Genomic DNA, 22,117 nt, shown 5'->3' with positions numbered 1-22,117 from the left:
GATTTTTAATCCTGAATTATTATTATTATTATTATTATTATTATTATTATTATTATTATTATTATTATTATTATTATTATTATTATTAAATGGTGTGCCATATATATATATATATATATATAAATTTTTATAGCACTATATATATAATTTTTGTAAATGTTAATGATATATGCCTCATATATTTGCTACGTGTGAGTTGATTTTATTTATTTATTTATTTAACTTTATTGTGATTTTAATATCATACATAGTGGGACTTTTGAGTTTCTTACTATTATATGATTTTTAATCCTGAATTATTATTATTATTATTATTATTATTATTATTATTATTATTATTATTATTATTATTATTATTATTATTATTATTATTATTATTATTATTAAATGGTGTGCCATATATATATATATATATATATAAATTTTTATAGCACTATATATATAATTTTTTATAGCACTATAAAGATATTAATTACGTCGTGCACTTTTCTGTTCTTCATGTTGCCTTTTTATTTTATTATTAATTATTAATATTATATAATATAGTAAGTAAAGACTAACTCAGTATCACTTTATAAGAAATTAAAAATGTTACTTTGAGAGGAAACAACAATTTAAGAAAAAAGTTAGTTTATTTATAGGATCGTTCATCCATTTTAATAATTCACTTAATTTCATGCTCACTAAAATTCTCAAATACATGAACACATTATATTTTAATCAATATTAATGGTAGTCTGTTGGCTTAAAATTTTTAATTTGCATTTAGTGAAGGGTATTATCAAAATTTTCTAAAAATACATGGGATAAATCAACCAAAAAATGATTTTCAATTCATGCGATACTTAATATATTATAAATTATAGATCTAGATATGTAAAATTTATAAATAAAAAGAAATATTAGTTTTTGTTTTTAAATTTTTCAATATATGATCGACCATTTGATCGTTATTCTTTTACCTGCAGTAAGAAAAGATCTTGATAGTATTTAATATGTTAGAACGTGTACTTTTGCACCATTTGAAGGTTAAATTATACGTTTTGTACTTAAATTGTACTCTAGTCGTTAGACTTTCATCATAAATTAACATGGTCATGCCTTAAAATGATAGAATAGCCATTCTTAAATCAAATATTTATAAAGAAGAAAAATAAAATAAAAATTAAGAAAAATTAAGAGATTCAAAATAATATCAACACTTGCACGCCAACTCAACAATAAGTCGAAATGCATCGAATGGATTAAAATCATATCGAAACATAACATAGAAGATATCAAGATTTCGAAATTATATTCAAAGAAACGAGGATGAAAGAAAGTATCCATTTACAAGCGTATGCCTCTAGTGTGTCGACCTAACAGCTAGTGAGCTTGGCACGCTGATATACAAGAGACACTTCCTTCACACAACTGCGGTTACTTTCGATGCCCTGATGAAGCCATGAGGACGCCAACAGCCACGATAAACATTAACAACATGCTTATGAGAAATACGTATGTCCTTCTTGATGATCTCCGGTACTCTCCAAACAGAAGGATACCCCAAAAGGTGCTGACAAGTGGAAGTGCCTGTGATTACCACCAAAACGTAAAATGAAAGAGCAAACTTTATGCCAAACAATCTACGAATATGGTTCATCGATTATTACATAAGTGAATAGGGAAAGCTAATTTAGAGGTCTCAATATCCAAATCCAAAGATAATGGAACTAACCTGAACTGCATCTGCTGCAGCATATCCAGCAGCTTGACCTCCCATAAATTGAAGACCATTTCCGAACCCACATAAAAGTCCAGCCAAAAGGGCCCACCCTCTACCATTCCAGTCTGATAGATAGGCCTTCAATGACGATTTGGGCAAGTTCAGAACAGGGTTGTACAGGAAATTGACATTCAGAATGATGGCGATCACAAAACAGGATACTGAGAAGTGAAAAAATGCAGTATAGACACTTAAGTGGGGAACACCGTCTTCCAGAGTATGCCATTGATCATTAGTCGCCAAATTGAATGCTGGTGAGAAAAGAGAGAAGCAAATTCCGGAAAAGAAAGTTATCGCCAAGCCAATGAAAGTGCCCTTTCCAACAACCTGAAAGTATGTACACATGCAGAATGCAAAACTTTATTAATTACTGGAATTTTTTATATGCTTCCTTATTGAGATAGAGTACGCCACCAGTTATGTAGACACATATCCTATATAATCAATAACACCTTCTCATTTTAGACGAATTTGATAGTTAATCCAACTCAAAAAGATGTTCACAGACCTTAATAGCCCTTTTTTCCTCAAGCTCCATAAGAAAATGTGCAGTCCCAAACTTCGCCTTCTCAATGGTACCAATTTCATTTTCAGAATATTCTGTTCAAATTATGGATGTTCAGTACCCCAAACGAATAGAGAACAAAAAAGATTGCGTCTACTACGATGGAATGTGAGAGGTTAAATTGTAACTGGCAGATATCCTCTTACCCCTGTTTGCATATGTCGTCTTGGAGACAGAATCATCCTTTCTCCTGATCGAGTTAGTTCGAAAATTCACATGAGCACACAAACTTATAAATATATAGAAGTCTGAAACATAGGGAATAACAATTATTTTCTCAGAACTTTTACTAATCCTGGTCATGTCAAATTTTATGATGAGAGCAGAGGTTCAACCAGTAGGTTTCGGAAAATTCTAGTAGTAGTACATGCTACAGGAAAGAAGATATTTGCATGAGGTCTCAAAAAAGGATTCTCGGCCAAGCTAAGTAATATATAGATCTATTCTATATTAGTTTTCGAAGTCATACCATCCATACATAGTGTTTTGATCTAAGATTTCGATTCTTCCGTGTTTCACACTAAGGAAAAGGACAAAATGCATAGGCCTATATCGACTTCTTCAAAATATCATTACATGCTGCTGCTCATCATTGACAATTATTTCAACCCATGCTTATGAGCATCAATATTCTATTGATGGACCTAATGCAAAATCACTATGCTATTCTTTCAAATTTTTTTCATGAAAAGTTCAAATTGGTGAGAAAGAAGACACACAATAGCACATATTATTCTTCCTTCATTTCATCTCACTGTATAGGTTTTAACGAAAACTGATGTATGACATAAGAAACTTTATCTCAACTACTTCAGCTATTAACTCTATAGTTCGCTACTTGTTAATAAAGTAGTCATAAAAAACAAAGAATACATACGCTGTCCCAGCTTTGTAATCACTTGAGAATCTAGAAATCTTGGCTTCATTATCTGCAGCATTGGACGCATGCACGGCAGATCCAAGACAAACAGCAATCAAAAAGCATCCAACACCAGGAAAAAGGATCTCAGCTTTGTTAATTTTGTCATCTAAGAAGTAATTTAAGGTTGTTCCTGTACAAGCAGAGCCAGATTATATTTATAACTTCATCAAGCCATGGTCTTATGAACATAAGAATTCAGTGCTGTAAAATATAATACCTATAACAACAGTTATGCTCGAAGAAATCACCTCGGTCACTGATAAACCCACAAATGCCCAAGCATATTGAGTTGCCAGGTTTCCGAGGCTGAGGACAATCCCACCTGCCATTGCAAACAATACGCTAGGCCAGTTATCCTACATCAATTTGCAATAGAAGCGTAAGAAAATTTCAACTTGTGAACTATAGTGAATAGGATAAATAAGAAACAAAATCTGACTTTTCTTCAAAATCTGACTTTTCTTAAATGTGAATCCCTGAACAAAAAATACAGAAGAACTTAGAATAAGAAAGGTAACCTTAGATTGTGCCCATCCATCCAACAAGAAAGGGACCTACTTTATATATAGCACTTGTTTGACACCCATTATAAAGAGTAACTTTGGTAAAATGTATTATGGATGGTATTTTTGGAGAGAATATGTGGTTAAAAAAAGAAGGAATTTTTTTTGATTTACGTGTAATATTATTTTATTGAAGAATGTGAGGTTGGAAAGAAGAGGGAGAAAAATGTATTAAAATTTTAAAAGGTGTCAAACAAGGGCATAATGTGAATAGTTTTCTATTGTTGTATCATCACCCCCATAAACGCACTAGTAATAGCATTTCTAGAAAAAACTGGCAAAATAAAAAAATATGACCGTGCAATCAAAAGTCCTGTTGATCAGCACATGTCAATGGTTTTTATCCGCTATATTGTAATCACTCCTTAATATTCTACCGGAATACTTAAGGTTGCTTTTTTTAAAACGATAATGAAATGATATAAATAGGGCACTATCTCAAAACTTAAGTTTTTAGATCAAGTGATTCAACATGATATCAAAGCAGCAAAGGTCCTGAGTTTAAGTCTTTCCACCACCCATTTAAATAAAATTGTGCATGCGTTACGCTTTTGGTAGGAAAAAATAAATGGGAAGTGTTTAAGACAATGTTTAAAATTTAAATGATATAATATTAAACTTTTAGATTAAGTGGTTCAACAGTTTCATAGGTAAAATCAACAGGGAAGTTGGGCAACTGGATATCTGATAGTTATTGAGAAAACTTGATAGTGAACTAAATGATAGAAAAGTTAAAAGATTAAGACAGGGGCTAGAACAAGGAGACATAATTCAAAGGGCACAAAAATGTCGAAAATGGTAGCAAATTGCTATATCCACAGCAACCCCTCTATCTGTTAAGGGATATAATCCCACATCGAATAAAGATGAAAATATAGACCAACTTATAAAGTTTTAAGCTACTCCTCTCAACAAGATTGACCTTTTAAGATGAAACACCATATCTTAATATGGTATCAGAGATCATTAAACTCCAACGAGCACTTCGATCCGATTAAGACTCAATAAATGAGCATACGGATTTCAAAATTGGTCTGCTCAAACGAGCCACCATCTTGTAGGGACGTGTTAAGGGATATAATCTCACATCGAATAAAGATGAAAATATAGTCCAACTTATAATGTCTTAGACTACTCCTCCTAACAATGTTGACCTTTTAAGATGGAACCCCAAGTTTTAACACTATCTCCCCCATCTATATGCATTCTTTGTTTTTCCCCTTTTCAATGCAAATATCCATAGTGCCTATTGGAACCATGAACAAAATTTGGGTATTATTCTTGGTGTGATTTTATACAATGTAGATCTGGGTAAATTTATAGGAAAAAATAGTAAAATGAAACATGATAATACATGACAGAGAATATCAATTTGTTGCTGTTGTATGACAGCATATCACCTTTTAACTGTAGAGGAACATCAACATTGTTTGACCTTCTAAACAAGGCCTATCTTCATTTTCAGATTGCCATTAAGTTGTGGTAATGCCTCCACATCACTTTCAGGTCAAGCATATTTTTGGATTTGCAATGTTTTTCTTGCTAACTTTCACCAAATTTTTATTGAGCTCAAATATTAGCAAAACAATGAATATGAGCAGTCGCACCTGAAATAGTTGATTTAAGAAATCTGGCTTTTCAATTGTGCTCTTCCCGATTTCACCGAATGTGAAAGCAATAATAACAGCAGCCAACAGATTCGTGATCGTATAATCGAGGTAAATGTGTTGAGGAAGACGGCCTCGTCTTTCCAGTAGAGTCAAAATGGCAGGCCATGTTCCTAAGAAAAATAGAGCAAGAAGCATGCATGCTATTGCACCTCCTTTGCTTTCCACCAGATACATCTTCAAAGCCACAAACAATTTCCTCTCAGATGGAAGCAATATCAATGAAGGAACACTTGAAAGTCCTACAAAATGACAAGGCAAGTCCATCAGATATAAACATATAAAAGGGTAGCCATAGAAACACAAAGCCTATGTTAGTTAGCTATGCACTATAAGACGAGAATGGACAGTATAAAATGAAATTGTTATTCTGCCTCCCAATGGATAGGATAAAAACTTTTCGTTGCTGACGTGGCAAGAGATCCCTAATTATAGTTCTCTGAGTTTGAGAGAATCATAAGTAAGGTTCTCTTGCCATGTCAGCAGTGAAAGTGTTTGGGAGATCACGTCTGTAGTATAACAAACAAGATTGTAGCTTCTTTCTTAAACCTTCCAGTCCTATCAAATCATACCTACCAAACCATCCCCCTATCAATCATGCCAGAAGAGTTTATCTTTATTAAGAAAAAGCAGCCCAAATTTATGAAATCGCTGTAATTAGGAACAATTAATTATTTGCCCAACTGACATTTGTCATCATTATGAAAAAATAACAATGCAAGATAAAAATCAGAAAATATGAAACAAGCATTAAAGAAAAGTCAAAATCTGTCAAGAAAACCAACAATGAGAGCTAAAATAGACTGATATTGAAGTCAACATTGACAAAACTCCTAAAAAAACAAAATCCAAAATTCAAAGTCTTGAAGACAATTATTCTCTTACTATTTATTGATTACTATGACGGGAAATGCTGGAACAATGTAAAATAATTTCACAATCTCATTATTATTTCTGTCATATAAAGGTAAGAAAGAAATAGAACAACTACCAAAAGAAGATGATGTAAAATCACTATTTGCATAGACCCCACAAACGCATAAACAAAGACTCTTCAAAGGCGAAAAATATACCTCCAATTCACCTGCAAATTCACTGTCTGAATTCCAGTAACTGAAAGTGTGAAAAGGGACAAAATTGCAAAAACCCAAATGAATAAAACACAAAGGGGTTTGGATTTGGCGTTGAGAACGCAAGCAAAATGGGTATGAGTGGAGCGTCATTATTGGGGCAGTTTTGGCCACGATTTTTATACAGACAACCGTCAAATCCTGTATGCAATAATGAGACGATCATATATTCAATTGTGTGTTGTGCTGGGAATAGTTTGTGTAACATTCTTAAATCTCATGGTTAACACCGAGCCATGCGAGGACATTAAGAATCATGCTACCTACCATTGCTAGACCACTTTCTCTGGCATTATGCCATAAGTTTAATTAAAATTTAAAATTATGTAATTCATTTAATTTAATCGGTAATTGAATGTCATCTAAATTGGTGTTAGTGGTCCTAAATAGCATTAGTCCGACATTAATCTCGGCCAACCGGACAATTTTTTTTATAGAATAAATTATTTAACACCAATCTAGATTGCAGTAAGTGTCATTAAATGAATAATATAATAAATTGAATCATGTAATTTTCTTTAATTGAATAGAAGTGAACATGGTTCGATTTTGGGGATTTGTGCAATATTTTCAATTCAAATCATTTTATACAGTTTGAAGTTTTTTCAAACCAAATCAAAACATTTTATTTTTCGAACCAAACCATAATTTGCGGTTTGATTCGGTTTTAATCCGCAGTTTACCTTTCGACATTATAGTAATGTATTTAACATAAGTTAAATATAAGTTTAAACGAACTAATAATGTTAAATATTAAGTTACATTCATATTTACATGAAACTCATAAATAAATTATTTTCAAAGTTGGTTGCTAAAAAGATGTTAATAGAACAAATACATCTTTCTTCATTTTTATTTATCTTTTCTTGTTTGACATTCATATTGTCATATAGCGGTTGATAAAGGTAGGGGTGGGCGCCGAACCGAACCAAATTTTTCGGGTATTTAGCAAATGAAACAGTCGGGTCCAAATATAATTATGGAACCGTTCAGGTTCGGTTCGGTTTGGTTCTGTTCGGTTCTGTACTATAATTAAATTTTTTAACATTTATAACAACATTATATAAATACAACTAATAACACATTCAATGGTTTTGAAATGTCAGAGACTAGTAGACTACTTTGTTCAAATGATCACTACGGTCAAAATTTCGATTGGTGGAGGTCACAGCTATGATCAGAGGTCATAGCGTCGGTCGATGATTGTATAGGTTTTGGAATGTCAGCGAGGCTGCGATAGTCGAGACAGCGTTATGCACTTTAGTGTATGTGTTTAGGGTTATTTAGTGGGTTGGATTTTGTTAGGCTAAGAAATGAGACAATAAAATGGGTAATTGGACCAAAAATTAAAAAACTAGAAATGAAACAAATTATTGGATCAAAAATTTGGATTTAGAAATTGTTAATTTGTTTAGAAAAAATTAAAATTAAAATAATTTGATTTATTCAATATAAAAAAAATAGAAAGATTTGATTTTTCGTCTAGAACCGAACCGTACCCGTCTATTCTCAATTCAGATATCCGTTCGGGCATTTAATTTGACAAGAACCGTTGGGTTCGGTTCGGTCGGTTTGGTTCGAGAGATTTGCCCAGCCCTAGATAAAGGTATAGTTACATTCTGTTATTATAGTTTGGTGAAAACTCCTTTCGTTTTGCTAGTGATATATTAAATAAAGATTGGACGGGATATGTTTAGATGTACAAAGATTGATAAAGTTTTGGTTTATTAAAGATTGACGAATTTCATCATCTAACTACTTTATGAAGTAGAAAGTAGTATTACTAGTTAGGGAACTTTAACATTTTCACACAATCAATATGCTCCGTCCTCCATTTTTTTCAAATTACAAATAAGTTTATTAATCATCTAGGCATACAAACAATCATTTTTTTATCCAAACCACGACTTACAAGTGTATAATAAGTTTAAAAAAATAAAATAAAAGAAAGAACATTGAAAACCGAAAGAGGAGAGAAAGAGGTTATTCATGTAGAGACTAGTAGACAAACAGACAAAGGCAAATGATGATTCGTTCAGTAGTGGCAGACAAGCATCAAATGTTAAGGAAACGAGAGTTTATATTATAATTTTTGAAACTTTGAACATGATTTGATGACGTAGTTTTGTAGAATTATGATTTGAATTGTTGAAAATATATGCTTTTTTTTTTTAATTTCATATGATTTTGGAATAATTTTAGTTTAGTTTAGATATCGAGTAAGGATATGTATTGTGAACATATTAAATTATAGGTCAATAATGATAAACATAATTTACATTCTATGATTATTTTAATAGACTAGTTGTAATTTATAATGCTAAATTGGTATTTTTTTTTTTTTTTTGAAGTCAAGCCTGTTAAATTTTTTAAGTTAATAAAATTAATTCTTTAATTAAAAAATTTAAAAATGGTTCTGTTCGATTTTTGCAGTTTTTGAAATTCAAACCTAAACCAGACAGTTTGAAACGGTTTGGTTCGGCTTGAGGGAAAAGAAAACACGGGTCCATGTGGACTCTCAACGGTTTCGGTTTGATTTGCGGTTTCACAATTTTTTTGTACAGCCCTATAATTGAACATATCATATAATGTCATATAAATTGATACTCTAATATCATTGGTCCTAATAGTAGCTTTCAGAGTCAAAAGTGGGGGAAAAAACACTCTTAGAGCCTTGCTCCAAGCTAGAGATATAAGATGCACGTCTCATCTCATCCCATCGCATCCTTATTCTAAAGATCTATGTTATGTCTCTGGTCGACATGTTGGGATATCCCAAGTTTGAGTGGCTTGATCTAGTTTATATTTCTAAATCCTCTCATTACATTCGGACAAATGATGCAAATGTAATTTATAGATTGTCGAGAATAAAGTGTCTATAAGTGACTTTTTGAATGTCCTTGAACTCAAGTCTGGACATGCTATGGCAAGGGCAGATGTAATTTTTGGTTAAATAGCGAAAAGACACCAACACAAAAGTACTATGATAGACCGACTCAAATAGATAAAAGCTATGATGTCGAATAGGATTAAAAGTGAAATGCTTAAAAATCGAAAAGAATTCTAATGCAAAAGTACTTTGTTAGACCGATAGTAATAGATAAAAGCTAGGAGAGCGAATAAAATTAAAAGCATCCACCCAAGATTTCATTGGCTGGTTGAAAGTGGAAATAAAGCCCGAAACGATTTGATCACTGGTTTATGATTTATGAGCTCTACGTCAATATTTGTTTTTCTTCTTTTACATCCACTCTTGCAATGTCATTTTCCTTTTGTCTCTATTGAATGGGACAGATATCAAATTTTTATTTTTATTTTTATTTTTTCAATATTTTCTTTTTCTCCTATTTTTCCTTATCATACCAGTGATAACTTAAAAAAATTACCAACCCATTCCAGTTTTAACAAACCGGGCTGCGAATTTTCCACTAACTCATCCTGGTTAAACAAGATGGGACCTGGTTAAACTGTACCTCGAACCATAACTGGGTCACCAGTTTGGACTGGCTAATCCAGTCCAGATATGATTGATCGATTTAAGAGGCAGGACAAGCTTGACGCATCTAGAGTTAATGGTTGCAATGGTCACTGAACTTAAATCCATAACTTTGATTGGCTACTGAACTTTAAAATGTATAGTTTTGACCACTGAACTTTGAAAAATGTCGAGTTTTGATCACTAAACTTAGGTTCATGTCTTTGATTAGTCACTAAAATTTAAAATGTCGAATTTTGGCCACTGAATTTTGAAAAATGTCGAGTTTTGATCACTAAACTTAGGTTCATGTCTTTGATTAGTCACTAAAATTTAAAATGTCGAATTTTGGCCACTGAATTTTGAAAAATGTCGAATTTTGGTCATTGAACTTAGGTCTATATCTTCGATTGCTCAATGAATTTTAAAATATCGAGTTTTGACCACTAAACTTTAGAATATATCGTACATTACGCACTAGCATAACTCTTGATTTTTGAAAAATATCGAATTTACAATAAGCAATGTACAACATTTTTCAAAAGTTTAGTGAGTAATGTATAATATTTTTCAAAGTTCAATGAGTAATGTACAATACTTTTCAAAATTCAGTAGTCAAAATTCGACATTTAGAACTTTAATTAACAATCGAAAACATTAACTTAAGTTCAGTGATCAAAACTCGACATTTTTCAAAGTTCAGTGGCCAAAACTCGACATTTTAAAATTCAGTGACCAATCAAAGACATGCACATAAGTTCAATGACCAAAACTCGACATTTTAAATTTCAGTGGCCAATCAAAGATATGGACCTAAATTCAGTGACTATTGGAACAATTAACTCGATTCTTATGCTGGAAAGAACTCGTTCCTTTTACAACACTGCTTACAAAAAATCAATCAGGAAGAAGATTAAAGACATTACATTTAAGCAGTATTTGAATGCAGTAAGATGAAAAAACAAGAAAAAAAACTTTTAATAATCAGGCACATAGGTATATATTTCATGCACATTGAACAGTAACTTTCCCTCTCATAAACTGAAATGATTCTTCTTTCCCATTATTCACCTTCACTTGGGCATATAGTTTTAGGACCAACACCAAATTTAAGAGCTATCCTCTGCAACGTTTCCTTTCCCGGCTACATTTTGCAAAAAGTTTCCGAGAAGCCTCTGATCCAAAACCATATTAGGTACCTGCAGAATAACTTCTATCAGCCAAGAGAAGCAACAACTCATTGATAGAGTCAAACTAACAACAGTACAGACAGAGTATTCGAACCTTGTTACCAAAGAAAATCTTTGAGTTGTTAGCAATTGCTTCGATGAATTTGAGTTCTAGATATTGTGGAGTTAGCTTCAACTTGTTTGCTTCTGCTTCTTTCATTGTTCTGAACATGTTGAACATAAATATCCATAATTACTGTTCATTTCTCTTAAAGTTTCCCTTTCCCAGAATGCATAAACTACTTCAACAGTAAAAAGTGAAGAAATGTACCGATAAAAGTCGGCATCAGCCAAGCTTTTCTCCCGAGCTAAGTACATTGTATTAGAAATTTCCTCTTGCCTCCTCAAGCTGTCTTTCTCTGTCAACTTCTGTTCCATCTGGATCTTGCTAACCTGAGCATGCTTTTCAGCTTCACTTATGGCTATCTTTTTCTGTGTCTCAGCTTCCTTTTCAAAAACTCTCTGTCTCTCCATTGCAATCAAGACCTGTTATATTAAAGTGCTCGAATAAGTGAGGAGGTAATTTAAGTGCTTATAAGTGGTGGGTCCTACGGTATGTATGGATAATAAGTGGTAGTAAGTTGTGGGTCGTATGAAATGTGTTGATAAAAATATATTTGACCAGCATAGATTATAATTTAAGCTTTGCCATACAAGCTCTAAAATCAGTAATAGGTTGAACAGTTTCATAAAAAAAACAGATTTCTCTAAAAATGAATAATCAGACTGTAAAACATTTTATCTATGAAACTAATTTATGAGCAACAACTGTGTGTTAAGATAAATTAGCATTCGCTTCCAAAACTTGGTCCATTTACGCTTGCAGACCCTCAAAACAACCCTTTCACTGACATTAGCTGAGAGTAAAATTGAAGAAACAAATTACACAACTTTAGAAGGCTCAAGATAAGTGACTAAAGAAATACCTTGGTGCGTTCCTCTTCCATCTGTTCAAAATTCCGCCTTATGCTATCTGGAATGGTGGGTTTAGTGACACGCACACTAAGTATTTCAATACCTGGAGCATAACGTGTGCAGTCAGCCTGAAGAGCATCTTTCATTTTCTCATCAATCTGAAATTATTGCAAGAATTTTTTATTAGATCAAACATCAGTATAAAATAAAAGGCATTTCATGGTTGTGCAGGTGGAGATTGACACAGTCATAATTGAGAGAGCGTAACTTTAGATGTTCCTTTGTTCACATTTTAAAGGAGCCAAAAGTTGTCTATAAGAATAGTGGAAGAAGTAAACCATTTTATACTTGAGATTTTATAATTGATCATAGGAGGAGCTAGAAACCTAAAAATAAGCAAGTGGATGTAATACAACGATACACTAGAGTTCAATTTTATCTTTCTTACCTGATCGAACATGTCAATGTAAACTTGCTGCAGGGAATGAGCACTGCAGAACTGATTGATCTCGTGATGGATCTTGTCATATATCCATGTGTTGTCATATTGTACACCATAGTCGCGCAGAGTCTCGTGTACATAATCCTTGTGAAGACGATTAACAACCTGAAGGAATGCTAATTAGTACAAACAAAGTAATCAACAGCACAATTACTTGGCAAGCATCAAAAGAACAACACATGAAAATAGCACTGAAAGATGTACTTCTATCTTCTCAAAGTTGATCATAACACCACCTTTTGTTCCACAGGGTATATCCCGCACCTGCATGGTACATAACATGGCACGGAAACCAGATGCCAATCAATACATTTTCAAACAGCATTGCAACGAAATAAATCCTTCATCTAAAGAACTTCGAAATTGTAAAGGATAAATATTTCTCTCACCAAATCAGTCTGTAGGGTCACTTGAATGGGCTCGAAGTGGGTTATCAAGGGCAATTTCAAATGAAAACCTAAATATTGAACAGGTGCTAATCAGCAACAAGAAACAACCTAAACCCAATATACATATGCCTACACAAATATCCAGGATGTCATAAACGTGAGAAGTACAGTATATAAGGCACAGTAATAAACCTGGATCTGTAATTGTGTTCAGAAGGGCACCTCCTCTCCAATAAACCCCAACATGGCCTTCGGGAACTTGATGTAAGATAGCTAAGCTTTGCCTTAAGGTCGACACAGTAGGGATAATAACCTGCAAATGGTTCTTGGGCATGTCATATGTTCCTCGTAATAGCAATATTTTCAGTTCATATAAACTAAAAAGTGGGCATGATATTTTCAAGGAAATGACTAAACATTAGACTACTATAGATGAGAATCCAGTAAAGTTATTTAATTTATGTTCCAAATTAGATAATTATTCTAGAAAATGTAATTAATGTTATTAATAAAATTTTCGGTATTTTATTAGTTGTCTACTTTCCAAATTGGATACTTATTTCAGAAAACATAATTCGGATTTTATTTAGCCTTGAATTGCCAATACTCATTTTCAACCATACATTTTTCCAATAAAATAATTTTACACGAAAATCAAAAACATTTTTCTACTTTTTAACCAAACGTTCTCCGAAATAAATAAATAAATAAATCGCTATCCCAAAATCTATAAACCCAAAATAATGGGCTCAAACAAAGGCTTAATAGGGTTTGTCTATTTTCATACTTAAGTTGCACTAGTTTAAACCTTAAATAAAAGAGGGGCTTACACATTGTAACATTTAGACTTTAATATTGGATAAATAGAGAGTTTCTCACTCTAAGTTTTCTCAATTTTCTCCGTCTTCGTCTCTTTCTCCACTAACTTCCTCTTTCTTTCTCAATTTCATTCTTGTTCGATTGTGTTATACGTCAATTAATATCAGAGTATAAAACCTAATTTTTTTTTATTAATTCTTTTTTTACTTTTCCCATTTTCCAATACGTTTCCACATCTCCATCACTCTCTCCTCCCTCTTTTCCTCTTTCTATCCTTTATTTCCTATAATGCACCATCAGCACACTTGTGTCCTACATGATACATGTTGAAAAAGTCGACAAGTACTGAGACGATACATTGATTAAAATTTTTGAAATTCTTCCTTTACATAGTTTAACCTTACTTTTATATTGTTTATTAATTTTTTTGTTAAAATCTTTTAAAATATGAGTAACTATTTGTTTATTTATTAATAACTTTGAGCTAAAAATATATAATACTTCTGATAAAAAGGAAAAATGACCAAGGGAGTGTCCAAAAAAATGTTGGTATCCAACATGTATTAGACATAAACACACCACCCCAGTTGAAATGTCCGTGGAATAGAGCTTATTTCTCTCTCATATCTTTCACCTTCCTACTCATTAATGCACATTTCTCTCTCCACTATTTTACTCTCTCTTTTACCATTTTTCCAACTCTCTATCCCTTATTCCTTTCATCCCTCTCTCATTCACCCATACATTTTCAAACGTCCTTTTCCACTCTCTCCACTATTTATTGTCCACTCTCTTATATATTCCCCTCACTTTCTCATTCACTTAAACGCTCTCATATGTCATTCTCTATTCTCATATTATTGTTCATTCACATTATATCATATACTCTCCCCCACTCTCCTTCACTCACATTCTCTCTTTCTATATTCACATATAACAAATAAAATTTAAGTACAGACGAAAGCAAATAGAATTTCAACAACTTCCATTTCGTTTCACGCTTAATTTTTGCAGTCTTCGAGGTAAGATATGTTATACATACAAGTTGGCTACCGTTTTACTGTATTATCTTATTTATGTACATCATTATGTGAAATGCTAATTGACCATCAGGTTCTCTAAGAAATGAAATGCAAGATTTCTTTGGGATTTTTCTCCAGAACTATACGAAATTATTTTAACTAGAGCTATCACTTGATTATTTTATGCTCCTGAAGAAATGATGGTTTGAATTGCAAAATTTTATGTTAATAAAATATTATTGTAATTGGATGCATGTGTCCTATTGGGTATTTTATAATTCCTATGTTATTACTAATTTTAGGTTAGTTCGGGCAAGTTTGGAAGTATGGCGAAATGATGTGTGACCAGACTTTTTTTTTAAAAATGTAACAATTAAGTTGTTTCTTTCAATTTCTTGTCAAATTAACTAGACTTTATGAGCATTAAATTATTTCCAGTGGCATGACTTTAAACTTTGAATATTCAAAGTTTAACTTGTTTAAAGCTTAATTTTAAGTATTAAATACAATCTATTTCAGTATTATCCAGCTATGTTATGAATAAAATATATTATGCCTATGATTGGCTTCCATTTTTTTAAAAACTCATTATTTCAAAATTCATTTTCAACCATACATTTTCCAACAAAATAATTTTACACGTAAATTGAAATTTTTTTCTTATTTTTAACCACACATTCTCCAAAAAAAAAAAATCACTATCTCAAAAAACATTTTCCCATAAAAATGGGGCTCAATAAAGGCTATGTAACTCTCCAAATTTTATTTGAAATTTGGGTATTACAATTATGGGATTAGAGCCCATATTTATATTTTTTATGTACTCGTTAAAATTATTCTTTTTTTCTTCTCTAGAATATATGTTAAATATTCATTTGAAGCATGTTTTAACAATCAAAAAAAAAAAATCACTATCTCAAAAAACATTTTCCCATAAAAATGGGGCTCAATAAAGGCTATGTAACTCTCCAAATTTTATTTGAAATTTGGGTATTACAATTATGGGATTAGAGCCCATATTTATATTTTTTATGTACTCGTTAAAATTATTCTTTTTTTCTTCTCTAGAATATATGTTAAATATTCATTTGAAGCATGTTTTAACAATCAAAAGAAAAGTTAATTGGCTTAGTTAATTTTAATTTCTTTTGGCAGGGAGATTCGACTTTTGAAAAAAATAATAATAAATAAAATAAAATAAAGTTCTGCACATAAATAGTTTTAATTGAAAAAGAATAGTCATTTTATTATGACGTTTTGAATGTGGGGAAAAAAAATGAAAAGTACCAGTTTGGAAAATAAGTACTGTTATTTTTTATTAAAAAAAAGTTTTTTAAAAGTAACTTTTATTTTAGCGAGACATGCTCTAGATCAATGAATGAATGATAAATTGAAAGTGGAGGTGGTTATTTCTTGATCGGTACTCTGCATATAGTATCTACTTTAAATGCCTTATGTATTTTTTCTCTTATTTTTCTGTTATAAATTTCTCTAAGGTGTTCTAACAAAATTTTTCATAGCCTGAGCTGACCAAATCCGTAAATTTTGTTAACTGATCTGTGATCTAACATGTAGTGGTTAATTTATTCTTTTCTTGCACGTGTCTCTACATAGAGCATTGAAAGTCACTGTTTTACCTCGAGCTAATATGGTATTTTTCTCCCCTTCTCAAACTTTTATTCCAGTAAATTTTTCTTTCATTTACAAAAAATAAAAAATAAATAAAAATAAAAATTGATAACATATGTTTTTATATATGTAATTGCTTATTTAAATTGAAACAAGTATTAATCTACAATATATTAAAAGTATGGATTACGAGAAACTTTTGAATACCAATTTTACCCTTATATATTTAGTTATATGTCAATTCTAACATTATATATTTAATTTAATACCATTTAATATAATTTCATTTCATTTAATATCCATTTAAGTGTTATACTAGTTGTTTTATATTGGAGTACTTAGAATTTTACATTAATCAAACTAAGTTTAATTACTTAAATTACATTCTTTGAATTAAGTTTGCTACTTAAAATCGAAGCCCACATATATAGATGTAATTTTATTATAATTAGTTAATATAATATATTAAATGTTGCATTAATATAATGGTAGATTAATTACAATATAAAATAATATTTATAATGGTTTTAATATAATTATATATGTAGATGAGTTTTGATTTTAAGCGATTGAACTTAATTTAATTAATATAAAATTACGAGTCCTCCAATATGAAAAATGAACTCTATAAAGGAGACTACATAAAGTTAAACTGTAATTAGTCTATCATTAATGCCACATTTAACAAATTATAATATTATTTCATAAATAAATGTATATATATTACATTATTTATTCTTTGTATATGTGAATTTCACTTAAAATCAACATTCATCTACTTATATAATTATATTATAATTACAATATATATAAAAATAAAATGAAGAGATAGGTGAGAAACGTTTAATTTGCCATTTTGTCCTTACATAACATTGTCAACATTTTATTCAAAGATTATAAATTGCACGTTTAATTAATATAATAGATAATATAACTATTTAACTACAAAGGACAATAAATTGAAAAGAAAAAAATTACTTAAATGTGATCAACAATAGGGATGGCAAAAATACCCATCAAATCCGATACCCATGAGACCCACTCAATCGGGATGTTAACGGGATCCCCGCTCCGTTTAATTATTTTTTTTTCTTTTTAGAATTCAATACTTTTAGCCCTTATTTGATCCATTATTTTTAAAATCTCTCTCTCTTATTTTTAACCACACATTTTTTAATAAAATAATATTACACGTAAATCCAAAATTTTTTCTTATTTTTAAACCATACATTCTCCATGAATCTACTATTCTAAAATACATTATTAAGCAGTAATGGGGCTCAAACAGTCCCTAATAGAAAAACTCTGCGAAATTTCATTAATTCTAGTAAAAGATGATAACTAAGATTATTTAAGAAAAATGATAAACAAGAAAATCTTTAGTTTATCAAATATATTTGAATAATTTAACTTTTAAAAATAAATAAATTAATTAAAAATTTTAATAACTATATGATTGTCACACTTGAATGAATGGGGGTATTAAAATGAAGTATCAAAAATAATAATAATAATAATAATAATAATAATAATAATAATAATAATAATAATAATTAAACGGGTATGTAAACGAGGCAATCACCCCTACCCGCACTCGCCCCACCCCCGGCCTGCACCCTCTCCATCCCGCCCCACGTTAAATAGGAATGGGACGAGAAAATGCTCTCCAGCCCTAAACCTGCCCCATTGCCATCCCTAATCAGCAATTAGGACGAAACAAGTCGAAGATTGGTGAAACTATCCATCGATCTTAAAAACCTTACCAATTACTCCTAATAATTAAGAGTTACTTACCATTTCCATATTTGTATCCACCCCACTAAATACAAGCTTTGCGCCTCAATTACACGTTTTATACAAAAACCAAATTTTTAAGTATTAATAAAAATTAATATTATGTGTTCTAAAAAATTATTAACATAGCATTGGGTATTTTACAATTATACCATGTTCATTTTTGTTTAAACATAAAAATTGATGGTAATCTTATTAAAAACAAATATAAAAAGAAAAGAAAAAAATTTATATTGATACATTTAAAGGGAGAATTTTTATTCCTCCACTTGTATTAATCCCATTCAAAAGAAAATGAAAACTTTTGTTTTAAGATTTTTCACTTCTATATCTATTTTGAATATAATTTTGGTTTTTAATTTAAAATAAATTCTATGGATTAATAAGACGAGCATGATTAGTATTTAATTTTTTTTTTCCTAAATGTGTTTAGATAAGATACTTTTTTGTTTTTACTTTTTAAGGTAAACTTTATGTTACAAACAAAATGAGTAATTTTGTATTTTAAAAATCATTTATATACCTTTAGCTTACTTATAAGTAAACATTTTAAACTTAGTCAAATGTACATCTCTTAATTCAATTCTTCTTCATATCCATCTAACCACAAAGTTGGTTGATGACGTTGTAATGGTTGAAAATATGGTCCAACCAATGTCAAGCATAAACAAATAAGGAAACAAAATATTACTTTTCAGTTTATTCAACAATTTTAATATTTGCTTTAACATTATCAAATACCTTACTTTAAAAATATTACTCATATCATTCATTCCGTACATAAGACGTGCAACGCATGTATTTACTACTAGTATCATTTAAGTATACATTATGTGAGTTTATAGGGATTCTAAACACTTTGCATGACATATACGCGTACAAAGAAATAGAAAATTTTTTAAAGGCAATTAATGATCTTTAAATAGCCCTTGTTTGATCCCCATTATTTACAAAACATATTTTTCCCTCTATACTATTCAACCACACATTTTTCAATAAAATAATATTACATGCAAGTTTAAAACTTTTTCCTTATTTTTAACCACATATTCTTCATCAATTTACTGCTCCAAAATATCTTCTTACCATAATATGGGGATCAAACATGCTATTAATTAAAATTATTATATGTAAATTGCGTGCCTGAAGCATTAATTTAAAATTTAACAAAGAAACCTTATATGCATTATGATACAAAGTCCTTAGCAAGCACTGCTTAGCAATGAACCATCGTCCAACAGTACCAATGTATCTAATGAAATATTATGTTCCGTCATTAATTTCAAGCATGATTTTGTTAGTCATTTAAGCTTTAATTAATGAAACGTTATATTCGCGCCTATATGGTAAGCACGATTTTAGTTTATCTTTGCTTCGACCCTGTGAAATGTTCCGAGCAATGTATTTTGCATACTATAACCGTATTTTCAATATGCATTAAGGAATAAAACTTGACCTTGATATTGAATCCACACTAGCAAAACATGTAATGTGATATCACTAATGAAGAGGTTAGGACTTTGCAAACAACTAGGACGACCACAAACAGCTCTAACCATCTAGATCCTGTTTTCTATCGAGAACTACATGAATTACGAAGTGAGATGAGACTGCAATTTTGTTCAGCATGTGGATTGGAAGAATTCTTATTAAGGTGGGAAGAAGCCAGATCTTTCAGGCATATGAAGAGACCGGTCTCTCTCGAGAAGTAATTGAAACAAAAACTTTCACCAAGAACTAAGGAATAATGGTTGCTCATGCTAGGTTTACTATTGTGCCAACGGAAACTAAAGGAACCTCACCGGATCTTATTTCTTAAACAAACTCTACAAATCTGGTCGTAACTCCCTATTCCTCTAATTTATTCGTACAGTTCCCACCCATCTCTGGCACAAATTTAATAAAGTTACTCAAGTTCACCAGGAAGATCTTTCAAAAAACTGAATGATATGATCAAGTCCCTTTTTAGACATTTTCAATATGCTCCTTCGTAGTACCATTCCTACCCATCTCCTCCACAAATATGATAAAGTTACTCAAGTTTCACCAGGAAGGCTTTCAAGAAAATGAATGATATGGTCAAAAAGCCTTTTTACAAATAGTTTGATTGTGCTCGTTATTCGTATGGCATTACTACCCATTTCTGCCACAAATATGATAAAGTTACTCAAGTTTCACCTGGAAGATTTTTCAAGGAATCGAATGATATGGTCAAATCCCTTTTAACAAAGAGTTCTAATATGCTGCAAGAGTTCAGATGTTTTGCAATCTAATTAACCTCGGTTGGAACTATATTGAGACTCAAAAACTGCAAATAATAGAAGTCCATCCTCCAGTTTTTCCAGCAATTCAAAAGTTAAATTCCCGATATAAAGTTCAGAATCGATATAATGCATCGTATACATAAACCCCAACAGTAGAAAATACGGAACTGAAAATTCCCAAAAAATAGATTACCCTGAGGCCCGATTTTAATACGAAATCAGCAAAACAAGGAAATAGTAACAACTAGCACTATATACGTTTTATTTCCATACCATAGAGGCAATAGCGATGAAGGACAATAGAATAGTGAAAATGGCTGTGAAATCTCCGCCTCCCCCTCCGCCTCCACCTCCACCTCCGCCCGCCGCCGGCGGTGGTGGTGGCTGTGGAGATGCTTCTCTCTGCTGCTGCTGTGCGTCCATGGCTGTTCCAATTTTGATTATGAAATTTTCTACAGAATTTAATGGCTTATGGGTTTTGAGATCCAAAATTTATTGAAAGAATCAAACGAAATTGATATGATATTTCATGTGAAACAGACTGAATCAGTAAGGGTGCGTTTGATTACAAGTAGGAAAATTACATGGAAAGAAAATGAATTCCAAGGAATTGAATTACCTAGAAATTATTTTCATGGAAATTGTAAATTATTGTATTTGATTGTATAAATTTTTCACATGGAAAATGTTGAAGTAAAAGTATTTTTTGATGTTCGTTTGACTTTGTTTTACGTAGAAATTGTCAATTTCAGGGATATCTTTTTTTACAATTATTCCTAAAATTTGTTCCCATTGCCAACAATTAAAAAAAATCCGCCTCCACCTCCACCTCCGCCCGCCGCCGGCGGTGGTGGTGGCTGTGGAGATGCTTCTCTCTGCTGCTGCTGTGCGTCCATGGCTGTTCCAATTTTGATTATGAAATTTTCTACAGAATTTAATGGCTTATGGGTTTTGAGATCCAAAATTTATTGAAAGAATCAAACGAAATTGATATGATATTTCATGTGAAACAGACTGAATCAGTAAAAGTAAATTTACAGAATTAATTATTCCAATGGTCACTGAACTTACATACATGTCTATGAATGGTTACTAAAGTTTAAAGTGTCGAATTTTGATCACTAAACTTAGATTCATGTCTTTGATTGCTCATCCAATCAAACAGGCCAAAAGTGGAAGTTGGAATTCGAATTCCAAGTTCCATGGAAAATTTCGTGCAATCAAACGGGGCCTAAAAGTAAATTTACAGAATTAATTATAATTAATTATTCCAATGGTCACTGAACTTACATACATGTCTATGAATGGTTACTAAAGTTTAAAGTGTCGAATTTTGATCACTAAACTTAGATTCATGTCTTTGATTGCTCATCGAAATTTAAAATATCGAGTTTTGATCACTAAATCTTGAAAAATATCGTACGGTACTCACAGCGTAACTACTGAAATTTGAAAATATCGAATTTG

The 22,117-nt window shown here is 31.2% G+C and overlaps 2 protein-coding genes across 4 annotated transcripts; both read right to left on the bottom strand.

The window, feature by feature from the left end:
- Positions 1-1,221: 1,221 nt before the first annotated feature.
- Positions 1,222-6,859, bottom strand: LOC111406167 (ureide permease 1-like). The gene is made up of 8 exons (XM_023035408.1): positions 6,556-6,859; positions 5,423-5,724; positions 3,470-3,608; positions 3,208-3,382; positions 2,477-2,520; positions 2,274-2,365; positions 1,718-2,092; positions 1,222-1,572 (listed from the first exon to the last, which is right to left on the bottom strand). The coding sequence occupies exons 2-8, from the start codon at positions 5,657-5,659 to the stop codon at positions 1,420-1,422; spliced, it is 1,215 nt and encodes a 404-aa protein (XP_022891176.1). The 5' UTR covers positions 5,660-5,724; positions 6,556-6,859; the 3' UTR covers positions 1,222-1,419.
- Positions 6,860-10,916: 4,057 nt separating this feature from the next.
- On the bottom strand, positions 10,917-21,646 carry LOC111406166 (erlin-1). 3 transcript variants are annotated; one of them, XM_023035407.1, is made up of 10 exons: positions 21,474-21,646; positions 20,924-21,000; positions 13,315-13,435; positions 13,123-13,190; positions 12,938-12,997; positions 12,680-12,838; positions 12,243-12,389; positions 11,588-11,802; positions 11,372-11,480; positions 10,917-11,286 (listed from the first exon to the last, which is right to left on the bottom strand). In XM_023035407.1, the coding sequence occupies exons 1-10, from the start codon at positions 21,544-21,546 to the stop codon at positions 11,197-11,199; spliced, it is 1,119 nt and encodes a 372-aa protein (XP_022891175.1). In that variant the 5' UTR covers positions 21,547-21,646; the 3' UTR covers positions 10,917-11,196. The 3 variants fall into 3 exon arrangements, with proteins under 3 accessions (XP_022891175.1, XP_022891174.1, XP_022891173.1); XM_023035406.1 differs by having other exon boundaries at positions 20,924-21,006; positions 21,480-21,646; XM_023035405.1 differs by lacking the exon at positions 21,474-21,646 and having other exon boundaries at positions 20,924-21,175.
- Between the last annotated feature and the right edge of the window lie 471 nt (positions 21,647-22,117).

This window comes from Olea europaea, chromosome 12, assembly GCF_002742605.1.
Source record: "Olea europaea var. sylvestris chromosome 12, O_europaea_v1, whole genome shotgun sequence".
Classification (NCBI taxonomy): domain Eukaryota; kingdom Viridiplantae; phylum Streptophyta; class Magnoliopsida; order Lamiales; family Oleaceae; genus Olea; species Olea europaea.
This window is presented reverse-complemented; position numbering and strand designations above follow the sequence as displayed.